Consider the following 12,815-nt stretch of genomic DNA (forward strand, 5'->3'; position numbering starts at 1 on the left):
ATAACCGGCAAACGACCTGACCCTATAGTCACAGCCATCAGCAACCTGTCTCAACTCGACATTCATAGACGCATCGGTTCGGCCCTGCAAGTTCAAACAGGACGGTTCGTTATATTAATCGTATGTAAGAGAACGAGAATGTTTGAAGAAATGAAATTGTACCTTCTGTTTGAACCAAGAAATGAAATCAGGCATTCCATTTCCCGCACCCTCTTTAAGAAGAGTCTCAGCTTCGTGCGGGTACAATTTACGCCAGAATTGACGATGAAATTGCCTATAGCAACGAGAAATATACGTTTAGGCAAGAGATACCGTGACTACGTCGAAACAAGTTTGTTGAGAACTTACATCATGTACGGCTCCACCTCAGATAGGTTGGTCAACACATACAGCATGATAGAGCGCCACTCTTCATGGTTTAGGGTCTTGCGGGTCGCACCACTTGCACTTCCGAGTTGCCCTCGGAAAATGCTAAGGCTCAATTCATCTTCGCTGGCATTGTAACGAGGAGGTGGATTATGCATGCTAGGAAGGTTGTCAGCGTAGTATTTCGATGTGAAGTTTGACACCTCCTCCAGAATGTATGCCTGTGCAATGGATGCTTCAATTTTGCACTTATTCTTACATTTAGTTCGAAGAACCTTTTGACATCTCTCAATTGAGTAGCACCAACGACCCTGCAGAGGCCCCCCCATTCGTGCTTCATATGGGAGGTGTAGAATCATATGTTGCATTGGATTGAAGAAGCCTGGAGGAAAGATCTTCTCCAACTTACAGAGCAACGCAGGCGCCATTGTTTCCATTTCTGCAACCACGGTATGAGATAACTCCTTCGCACAAAGTCAGCGGAAGAAATTGCTCAACTCCGCTAGCACCTACCACACATGCTCAGGGACATAGCCTCGAACCATCACCGGAAGTAGGCGCTCAAGCCATATATGGTAATCATGACTCTTGAGCCTATTGATTTGCATAGTTGCTAAATTCACTCCCCTCTTCAAGTTCGCTGCATAGCCATCAGGGAACATTAACATTTGGAACCATTCTAGAACCTCCTTCCTTTGGGCCCTCGTCAGAACGAAATCGGCCTTAGGCTTCCTCCACGACTTGCCAGCTCTTGGAGGCACCATATTTAGCTGTGGTCTATTGCACAACGTCGCTTGATCCACTCTAGCCTTAACGTTATCCTTTGTCTTGTCAGGAATGTCCATTATTGTACCAAAAATTGCCTCGGTGATATTTTTTTCCGTGTGCATTACATCAATGTTATGTGGAACAAGAAGATCATCAAAATAGGGAAGCTTCCACAAGCACGACTTCTGCGTCCAAGCATGTTGCTCGCCATATCCCAAAAAACCACCTTCTTCATTATTGACCTCGAGAGCGTCTAACTGAGCACGAACTGCAGCACCTATCATCATCGGCGGTGCGGGGGCTGTAACTACGACATCTTTGGTAAAGTTCTTGATGTCTCGTCTGAATGGATGGTCAGGAGGGAGGAATTGTCGATGTTTGTCGAACGAAGAATATTTGCCACCTTTCGACAACCAAATGAACTTCAAAGATTCTTTACATACTGGGTATGGGAACTTCCCATGAACACACCATCCAGAGAAAATCCCATATGCCGGCAAGTCATGCAGTGAGTACTGGTACCAAACATGCATCTTGAAGTTTGTCTTTGTGGATCGGTCATATGTCCATACCCCTTCCTCCCAAGCATGGAGCAAATCATCAATCAGAGGCTCCATGTACACACTCATATTATTCCCCAGATGCTCTGGAATTATCAACGACAAGAATATATTATGTCGTTGAAAGAGGACGCCAGGGGGGAGATTCAGGGGGATAACGAAAATGGGCCAATAGGTGTATGGGGCGGCCGCCATTCCATAAGGATTGAACCCATCAGTTGCCAACGCAACGCGTACGTTACGGGCCTCTAGAGCTCTTGCAGGATAAATCGCATCAAAGCTTTTCCAGGCTTCAGCATCGGATGGGTGTACCAGCTTCTCAGGATTATAGCGACGGCCGTTTTTGTGCCATGTCATCTGTTTCATGGATTCTTCAGTCATGAAAAGCCGTTGGATCCTCGGTATGAAAGGAAGATACCGTAGAACCTTCATAGGAATTGCGAGCTGCTTTTTCTGATCGTCACCACAATCTACCTCCAGAAACCTAGACGATTCACACTTCACACAGTATTTTGCTTCCGCATACTCTTTCCTAAATAAGATGCATCCCTTCGGGCAAGCATGTATATGCTCGTATGGCATCTTAAGTGCACGAAGGAGTTTCTGTGCCTCATACATGCTCTTTGGCAAGATGTGACCAACCGGGAGCAGGCTTCCAAAAACTGTCAACTTAATATCAAATGCGTCTCGACTCAAACTAAACTGAGACTTCACAGCCATTAGGCGTGCAATGGCATCTAGTTGAGAAACCTTGGTATGCCCGTGAAGGGGTTGCTGTGCCGCAGACAACATTTCATAATAAGCCTTAGCGGTAGCCTCTGGCTCCTCTTCCCTACGTGCTTCTTCGAAGTGTGCTTCATGGTAGTCATTTAACATGTCTCCCACCCCGGCATCATCATCAAATTCATCGATGCGTTGTCTCAGGACCTCCTCTCTCCCACGGTCAGATTCACCATGGTAGATCCACCTGGTGTAGTCTGACGTAAATCCGTTCTTCACTAGATGTTTGCCCATGTCTAGCTTGGTTTGCCGACGCATGTTTCCACATTTGCTGCACGGACACCAAGTCGATCGAGCTCCTTTGACACTTGCAAACGCCCGTTCCAAGAAAGCATCCGTCTTGTCAATCCATTCGTTGGTCAACGTATTCTGACTACTGCGACCCGTGTACATCCACTGACGATCCTCCATCCTCTACCATTTAAGAGAGTAATACAAAATTCACATTGCATATACATGTTCCTATATTGTCTACTAGGTAAAGATAAGTCCTAATCCCACCCGAGGATGTGTAGGTGGGTTTAGTATCCATGGTCTACTCCGACCCGAGATAAAATTTCGGCAGCACCTCCCCGCTGTTCTCCAAATACACATCCTTGACAGGAGATTGTGTATCTGGAGAACAACAGGAAGGTGCTGCCGAAACTCTATCTCGGACCGGAATAGACCATGGATACTAAACCCACCTACACATCCTCCGACTGTCCAAAAAACATGGACAATTCGAAACAGATACGATTATAGATATGCAAAGATCTGCATATTTCCAAACGTATCTCTTTCGAACGGGAGATGCCTAACTAGGTTACGTGATATACGAACATTATACAGAAAGAGAGGTGTAGCATGCCTCACCTTGCTATCCTGCAAAGTGCCGAGTCGAGGACGGTCCTTGTAAGCCTCTCCTGCAACAAAAGAAATAGAGCACTGTTTAAGTCAAAATTTCGGTAGCAACTCCCCTGCATGGGGAGGTTTCCAAAACCTGCAACATAATAAATGGCACGATAGCCCACAACCACAATCTCACCAAAGAGATGGCACGATGGCCAACAACCACACCCACCTCTCTACATTAAATACCACACCTCTATTCTTTTCAACATTTTCTAATTTCCACTCTTCATTCTTCTCTAATTTTCTAAATTCATGCCTCTAATTTCTAAAATAAATCCTACCACATCCTACCACTTCTCTAGTCTTTTCAATATTTTCTAATTTCTAATTGCATACCTACCAGAGGGGTGACGGAGGGGCGACAGCCACGGACAGAGGAGCGGGGGCGGCCGGGGGCCGGTGCGTCGGCCGGACAGGGGCGGCCGGGGCCGGCCGGAGCGGCCGCGGCCGGAGGCCGGGGGGCCGGCAGCCGGCGCCTGGGTTCCGGCGCGGGGGCGGCCGGGGGACTGGAGGGTCGGCGGCGCGGGCCGGGCGGCGCGAGGGAGGTTGGGGGGCCGGCGTCCGGCGCCCGAGTTCCGGCGCGGGGGCGGCGCGGGGGCCGGCCGGCGGCGGAGCAGGCGGGCGGCGGCGCGGGCGGGGGCGGCGGTGCGGGCGGGCGGCGTGGGGCGGCGGCGTGTGCGGGCGGGCGGGCCGGGCGGGCGCGGGCGTGGACGTGTTGTGCCTGCTGTGCTGTGTCCGCGTGAGGCCCTAAGTGTGGGTGGAGTCGCCCGCTTTGCCGAGTGCTCCCGATCTAGCACTCGGCAAAGCCTTTGCCGAGTGCTAGATCAGGAGCACTCGACAAACAATTTTTTTTTTCGGATTTCAAACTGCGGCTGACAAATGGACCCGCGGCGAGGTTTGCCGAGTGTCCAAGGGATGACACTCGGCAAACAGTCTCTTTGCCGAGTGCCCTCGTGTGACACTCGGCAAATAGGTACTGTTATTTCATGTCCAAAGTGGTTTTAGTAATTAAAAGTATGTAAAGTTTGCAAAAACCTAGTCAAATTCACTAAACATTGCGTATTTCATTTTTTAAGTAATATTATTCCATTATTTCATGGATTTATAGCTCATATTAACTTTATATCTATTAAATTCATATACATGCAATTAATGAATAAAAATTACCAAACGGATCCGAAAAATTCCCAAAAATTGACATGAACCAATCTATGTTCTCTATGGTCTATAAAAATAAATTTGAACTCAATCACAAATTTAAGTATCGATTTGACTCAAAATCTTACCGGATCCTTCCAACTTCTACAAATCCTCTCCGGAGATGCTTCGAATTCTAAGCATCATATGTCAAAACTTGTGCGAAACCTTGTCAATTTTTTACCACAGCCTCTGCATATGAAATCATAGCATCTTGGAAAATCTCATGATTTTCAAACTTTGTTTGTATTTTTGAGAATTAAAAAATCATTTGGCACCACGTTCGTAGTCGTGTTTCCTTAACAAAATGTTCGAAATTTCTTTTCATTTTCTGGGTGAGACCTCAATTTGGACTTACTAACATGAATATGATTTTTCCACTTATATTATTCCATTATTCCAATCACCTGCAGTTCAAATTTGACTTAAATCAACAATTTACTCTAAATGAAATTAATTGATTAAATATAGCAAACAGGTCAATAAATAGTCCACCTTCTACCGTGCAGTGCCAAATACCATACATGTGGAGTGTAAAAAGTTTCGAGGGTGGAGGAGGGAAAATTTTTTTTGGTTTGCCGAGTGCCCAAGGTTGACACTCGACAAACATGCATGTTTGCCGAGTGCCCCCCGTCAGCACTCGGCAAACAAGCAAGTACGCCGAGTGCCCCATGTTGACACTTGGCAAACATGCATGTTTGCCAAGTGTCCCCCGTCGGCACTCGGCAAACATTTAACGTCCGTCACGGCCTCCCGTGACGCCGCACGTGCAGTTCACGTGCTCGAGAGTTTGCCGAGTGGATTTTGTTTGCCGAGTGTTTTATGGGAGTTTGCCGAGTGTTTTTTTTGAGGCACTCGGCAAAGGTTGTTTTCGCCGAGTGTATTTTGTTTGCCGAGTGTTTCTTGGAATACACTCGGCAAACTTGGCCTTTGCCGAGTGCCCGCAAAAATACACTCGGCGAAAAAATTACACTCGGCGACTTGACTGTTTCCCGTAGTGCTAGAATAAACCTAAATGTAGATGTATTTTGTACAAAGTTATCGTTAATGCTCTGTCTCCTCAAGAATTGATAAGTTTTTAGATGCTAGTTCAAATCACGCCCTTTTTAACTCTAAACCTTTACTCTTAATTACGCTCGCTCTCAATCTGGTGCCATTGCCACCTACCTTTCCACTTTACGTTGCAATGTTATTTATGATATATTTGGATCCACTAGCTAATTGGTAGGTAGCTAATTTTAGCTATGGCAATCTAAATGGGACAACTAATTTTCAGCTAAAGCACTTATAACTACTCCCTCTTTATTAAAATCTAGGTCGTTCATTTGATATTTAGATACATAGATTTTACTACACCTAAAACTGATTTGTTAATTTATCTGAAAACTGCATTGTTTCTGTCGTGGTGTGTCCATGTTTAAATCTTACAAACGTGCTGAAAGAAACAAAAGACACAGCAGCCGCGCGAACTGGGCTTCATTTCTGCGTTCCTTCACTCGTTGGGACAAGAGTACCCAGGAAAAGATTTGCTATTATCGCCGACAATGGCATGGCAATATCTCACAATGACTTAAACAGTGCGACGCACTAGCTGCATGTCACTGTGCCAACATGTACCCGCCGTCTTCGTCGCGTGTCCACTGCACCCATAAAGTTGCAAAGGGACCCAACAAAGATGCTGAACCGGCCATGGCTCATGGGCGACGGGCTAAAACAAGGGGGTCTCCTGTTTAGCCAAAAGGATGCCAGCATCTAGCTCCACGCATTGGCATCTAGCGCTTGCACAGCGTACTGAATTAACAGTGCTTGCACGGTTTGGATTCCGCGTGAATGGACAAGCATGTTGGACGACAGTACAGAGCACGAACAAGTTAAGCATCCTGTCTGGACATCTGACCCCGTTACCATAGTAACAGAAGTTGACAACGTCGCTGGCTTCATTATTGTACTGTCGTTACTTAACCGTGTTTTAGGACCCCACAAAATACTCTGTTTATTTGCAAATACGCGTTAATGTTGCCCTTGAGATAGTTTTTTTAAGGGATAAGCTCCATTCCAAATTTTATAGATATTATTATGCATCTAGACATATAGATGCAAAACGACCTACAATTTGGAACGGAGGAATGGAGGTAGGATCTATGATTTACACTACTCTCTCCGTCCCAAATTACAATTCGTTTTGACTTTTCTAGATACATTATTTTTGCTATGTATCTATATATGAGTATATATCTAGGTGCATATCAAAAGATATGTTAAAAAATGAAATAGTAATTTGGTACGGAAGGAGTATTTTGCAAATTACCATTTGTTGTGAAATGATGAGAGCCTGCTATTTCCCTTTGTATATATGCTTGTAACCGGCATTTGACAAGTATAGTGGAGTTTCACCTTCTCTGTCCAATTAGAATAATTGGTTAAATAATGGCTAAAATGCAACAGCCCATCCGGCCTTTTTTAAACGTGCACTGTAGTATATATAAAAGTGCATGGATAGATAGTCGACAACATAAACTTAAACAAAATCTTGACTAGGAAATTATTTTGATACGAAGAAAGTTTAGTGTGCAATCCTAAAAACATATTTTTATTGAAAAAAAAACTGTGCCGATATGTTAAGGTGGTTACCGCCCCGAAGCACTCCACGTGCACGGCTGCTCTCTCCTAGCCTCGAGACCTAGAAGCCTACGCCACCACCAAGGTTCCAAACTGTGCTGTGTTCACTGTTTATTGGACTGAGGGACATTTGGTTCCCGTGGTGAACTAAAGTTTGCACTTTTTAGACCCCTGTTTGGGAAGGGGGTGTTAAAGTTTAACACCCTAACATCCTCAAATGAGGTGTTAAACTTTAACACGTTGAAGTATTTGGATGGATTGTTAAACTTTAACACCTTTGCTGGAAAATGACAGCATTACGCCTCAATTAATGCTCTTAATGGCTGCCTAATACCCCTGTGTGCTTCCTGTTTGCTATGGCGCTATGTCCTGGCGTTGAGTTTTGGCACCAAGTCCTGGAACGGTTGCTGTTGCTGCTCTTATGTTTGTTTTTTTTTTCTCATTCGGCCAAATCAAAGAACTGAAGGAGAAAAAACATTGAAATTATTTGCATTGTCCTATAAACATGATACAACACAAAGATTGCACAAAGGTTGTCAATATCATTACAACACAACCATACAAATAATCTACGATTTGTTGTACAAACCATTAGCTAATTCATCACAAAATGCATTCATATTACAATCTTCATCCCCTGCTTGGGTATTTGTCGCATGTCCTTCGTAGTTTGGCACTTCGACCATGGGAACGTAATTTTCATCCCGATCACACATACCGAAGGCTCTATTGGCCATATCATTCTCTCGAATGAAATTATGAATCGTCATGCATGCTACTATTATTTTGCTTTGTTTGTGCATTGGAAAACTTGGTATACCCAACAAAATCCTCCACTTCATCTTCAACACTCCAAAGGACCTCTCGATAACATTTCTAAGGGACGAATGTGCGTAATTAAAAGCCTCTTTCGCACCTCTTGGCATTGGGCCACTCCTAAACTCCGGTAGATGATACTTGGTACCATTGTAGGGTGCAAGGTAACCCGGATGGTTTGGATATCCCGAGTCAACTAGATAAAATTTGCCTACAAATGAAGACAATTTCACGAGGTTAATAAAGTTAGCACGATTTATTGTACAAATGAAGACAATACAAGTACAGAAAGAAGTGTACTTGCAGGAGGATGCAGAAACTTGTCACCATATTTGGTTACAGCATCACTGAAGACTCTCATATCATGAACCGAACCAGGCCATCCACTGACAACAAACATGAACCTCATGTCGAAATCACAAATAGGCAGCACATTTTGTGTGGTTTATCCATGTTTCCCGGTGTACTGAACCACCTTATCATTTAGCACCACAACTGGTACATGCGTCCCATCTATAGCTCCTATACAATTGTTGAAGTATGAGGCAAAACAACGGTTTTTCAATCTTTGGTGCACGGTCTTAAATTCTAGGTCCTTTAGCTTAATAATATCCACTACTAGCTTACGAACACTACACAAAACACTATCGAATGTATGGCTTATTGTTTCTAACAAACCGGTGCTCAACTTGTCTAAGGGATTGGGGTGCGCCAATTATCCAAAGCCACCATCGTTGATATCCTCTAGTTGCCCGAACCCATAGGTGTCGACCAACAAGTCATGCAGCTGATGAAATAATGGGTTTGACATCCTAAACATGTTAAAGCAAGAGGTTCTGCTAGATAGTGTTTCCTATACCCATTCTATACCCGACACAACAGCAACCCTCTTTGGAGTTTTGTCCATGTAAGTATCACAGTACATACCAATCATGATTGCAGCCTTTAAGATGTCCCGAGTCCTTTTACAATGATATTGTCTCATCTTCATGAAAGTACGAATCTCTTTTGAAAAGTTTTCATCAGATTCACTTGAGGAATGCTCATCGCCATCCTAAGTCAGGAAACGAAAACATGTCAGCCATCAACCTTTACAAAAGAACAAGCACAAATGTAGCATATTGAATCCATAATTATAACAAATAGGCACAAATGTAGCATATTCAATCCATAAAAATAACAAATAGGCACATATTTAGCATATTCAATTCATAAAAATAACAAACAGCCACATATTTTTAGCATATTCAATCCATAATTATAACAAACAGTCACATATTGTTCAAACAGCCAGACCTAGTACGTAAAGGAACTATAATTTTTTAAATAGCCACAAGCACTACTTAGGATCACTAGCTACTGCTAACTCAACAATATTGTTCTCTTTTCAATATCACTTCAAGTGAAGCAGCCTTCCTTCAGGAGTAGGTATGTTGCAGAAAAATTCCCTCTCATAGGGATCTTTGAATAGGTGTCTGCCTGCATAGAACTCTACTGTATCTAGGGTTGCTCCACATTCCAAAGCCAACTGTTGACACTTCTTAACAGACTGTGCCATCTCTTGCATAGGGGTCAGCTTCTATCTTTTCTCATTGATACTGGTAGCAAGAGTCTCCCTGTGGTGGAACCACCTCGGATTAGCTTGATTAAAACATGGTTAAGTCGCCTAACACGCGACGCTCATGCCTTAACCAAGTTAACACGAAGTGCTGTCGGATTTCATCCGATTTAACCACTTTAACAAGACCGAGTTAGCAAACTCACACGAAGGTGAGCGGTTTCAGAGAATACAGCAAGTCCACTGAGTTAAACAATTTGACCATTTTAGTTCAACAACAAAACAAACATCAGAGTTTTACAAGGTTCAAAGGAAGACGACAGAAGGTAAATAAGCGGAAGCTAAACGTAGGGGTCGAACGTCCTTGGTGAGGCCAGCCAAGACATCAGTGATCCCTCTCCTCGCTGTCCGAGGAGGGATCCCACTCGATCGTCCAACCCGAAGGGAGTTGGGGCAGCCAAGTGCCAACAGGAGAAGACTCAGGAGCTGCGACTTCACCTGAAAAAGCAAGCCACAAACAAGGCTGAGCTACTAAGCTCAACAAGACTTAACCGACCAGGAGTAAAACTACTCCACCACTCCTAGACATGCAAGGCTCTTTGGCTGAGGGGTTTGTTTGCCAAAAGCACTATGTATATCCTTATTTTCAAAGTTTTAGCTCAGATTCTAAGTTCATTAACCGGTTTAAGTTGGAAACTTACTCTAAGCAAACATAGATCCAACCAAAGGTATATAACATCATCAGACCATGTCATCATCAGATTCCTATATTACTCAGTGTAGCATAGCGATCAAGCAGTCTCAAACTGTGAGAGGCAGACAAATCGATTCGAGTTCTTTAACCATGCATGGTGAACCTAACCTCACGACATCCGCGCACCACCGAGATCGCTTCCTGTGTCGGCCTTCCCCATCAATTCCCTAACCCGTGTCGGGCCCATTTCCTTTGGTGCAAGGTTCCACAGACCCGGCCTCTACCGTTCTATGACCACACTTGCCACCACGTGCGGCCGCAGGGGAACTCCGTTCCAAGGACAATGGGGCGACCACTCACGTCTAGGTTCAATCTGGTACTAGGCTTCCCCATCCCATATTGAGTATGAGGTTAGTACTTTCAAACACTTGATCACGAACACCATCACTGTCGGGCCTTAACAGATTCCATAGATAGACGGGGCGATCAGCCGACCACCAAAATTTAACCAGAACCCTGCCCCGTCCATCGTCCTTATAGTTGTAACAGAAGAGAAACAACCAACTCCTAGAACTCGCGAGTGATAGGAAATCACTCGACTTTTATCGAGTCCTATTTTAAGCATTGCCACTACTCGAACCCAACAGACTAGTGTTCAGATCAAGGGAACTAAGTCATGCATCTATGGTTGCAAACAACTCCTATACGTAAATGCACAAACATGATGAAGAAGGCATGCGCAAATTTGGGAAACTAGGGTTCATGCTCCGGGGCTTGCCTTCAAGCGAGGAGGAAGGGAACTGGTCTTCTGCTGGGGCGGCTTCGGCTTCTGGAAGCGGTAGCTTGGCTACAGCTCCGTCTTCTGGCGCCGGGTACAGCTCGTAGATGCCGTCAGCGAGATGCAACTCTACACGAATGCAAATGCAGGAGTTAGCACTTAGACGGTTATTTCAATAGCAACACTTGTAAGTTAAAGCTCGGACACTGGTAGCAAAGCTACAGAAAAGGTGGGGAAGAGTACTTGGGTTGGTGGAGAGCAAGATAAAAGGGTCGGATGGGAAGAAACTTATGATCTGAAACTTAGACTAGAGGAATAGTTGTGCTGGGGGTCCTCAGACTTAACGTAGAGAAGTCCCCAATTTTTACACATATACCCTCAGGTCAAGGAAAAGGATACAGCCGAGTCCTCGGGCGAGGCGGAAAAAGGGTCGGCGAAACAGACAGGGTCGGGCGAGACGGAGAAAGGGGTCGTGTGGACAGACAGGGTCGGGCGAGACAGAGAAGGGGTCGGACGAACAGAGAGGGTCGGGTGAGACGAAAAAGGGGTCAAGCGAACAGACAAGGTCAGGCGAGACGGAAAAGGGGTCGGGTGGACAGATAGGGTCGGGCGAGGCGGAAAAGGGGTCGGGTGGACAGACAGGGTCAGGCGAGGCGGAAAAGGGGTCGGTAACTTACCTTTGGTTTAAAGGTGAAGCTTGGGGTCGGGAAGGAGCAGACTGGAGCGGAAGGACTGGAGCACTAAGGCTTGGGCAGCGGCGATGTCCAGCGGTGCTCCGGCGGCGGCGGTGCTTCTTGTGGACAACAAGCAAGCTTTAGCATAGCGCGGAGGAGCAAGCGGCTGGGTGGATTGGAAAAGGCGAGTGTTGAGCGGAGAGGAGCGTTCCTCAGGAACTTAGGTGGCAGCGCTTGAGCACGAAACAAAGGAACGGCGGTAAGGCAGCGATGGCGAAGGGGACTCCGGTGGGACTCTGGTATTCCCTTTTATAGCTGCGCGGGGAGAGAGAGAGCTGGAGTAGCATGAAGACCGGGAAGAAGCAATGGAGTGCGCTGCCATGGCGGCGATTGAGCAACGGGGCAGCAGAACAGGACTTCAAGGATGACACCTTCGGGCATTGGGCACTGGAGGCAGGGCGGCGCAAGCACGGTTTTACGGGTGGTTGCGGTTTGGCGGACGCGGGCGTCGTCGTGCGGCGGATCTGATGGGTGTGACAGGGGGAACGATGCTGGAAGCGAGGTTGCACAGGTGATAAGACAGGCGGGCTGCGGCTGTGCGGGCGAGCGCGAAGCAGCGGTCTATCGAGGCGCAGCTCTAGCAAGGCGGAAAAGGAGCTGTCGCAGCCGGGGTCGGGGTTGGCGGAGGAGGAATCGTCGCGTAGCGCATCTGGGGCGTGTGACCGGGGAGAGGCGGCGGAAAAGTCGGGAGGCATCGGGCCTTGCAGCTGGGGTCTGGCGAGGTGATGATGGGCGCAAGCCGCGAGGCACTGCAGAAAGGGTTGCAGAGGGGCTTCCGCTGCGATTGGGGAAGGGGCGCGGGAATCCATCCGATCGTAACAAGTATGAGACAAATCAAGTTTAGGAAGAACTAAGTAGATTTAAATTAATAAAGGGTAGGAATGGCTACTAGATTATTATAATCCTTAAATACGACCATTTTCTAACTAGGCTAACGTCCTACAGTCAACACGGCTCTGATACCATGTTTGTCACACCCGATTTTTAAGGACAAAATCGAGTGCATTAAATACATGTGCACCAGGATCAAGTTACACACATGTACGACAAT

General features: G+C 46.0%; 1 protein-coding gene across 1 annotated transcript; it reads right to left on the reverse strand.

Annotated features, from left to right (window-relative positions):
- Positions 1–544: 544 nt before the first annotated feature.
- Positions 545–2,719, reverse strand: LOC140222415 (uncharacterized). Its single transcript, XM_072292936.1, has one exon. It carries the CDS (start codon positions 2,706–2,708, stop codon positions 876–878), a length of 1,833 nt encoding a protein of 610 aa, XP_072149037.1. The 5' UTR covers positions 2,709–2,719; the 3' UTR covers positions 545–875.
- Positions 2,720–12,815: the final 10,096 nt, after the last annotated feature.

Source organism: Setaria viridis, chromosome 4, assembly GCF_005286985.2.
Source record: "Setaria viridis chromosome 4, Setaria_viridis_v4.0, whole genome shotgun sequence".
Lineage (NCBI taxonomy): Eukaryota > Viridiplantae > Streptophyta > Magnoliopsida > Poales > Poaceae > Setaria > Setaria viridis.

Coding starts and splice junctions, on each gene's coding strand:
- LOC140222415 (XM_072292936.1), bottom strand. CDS start 2,708: ATGGGCAAACATCTAGTGAAGAACGGATTTACGTCAGACTACACCAGG.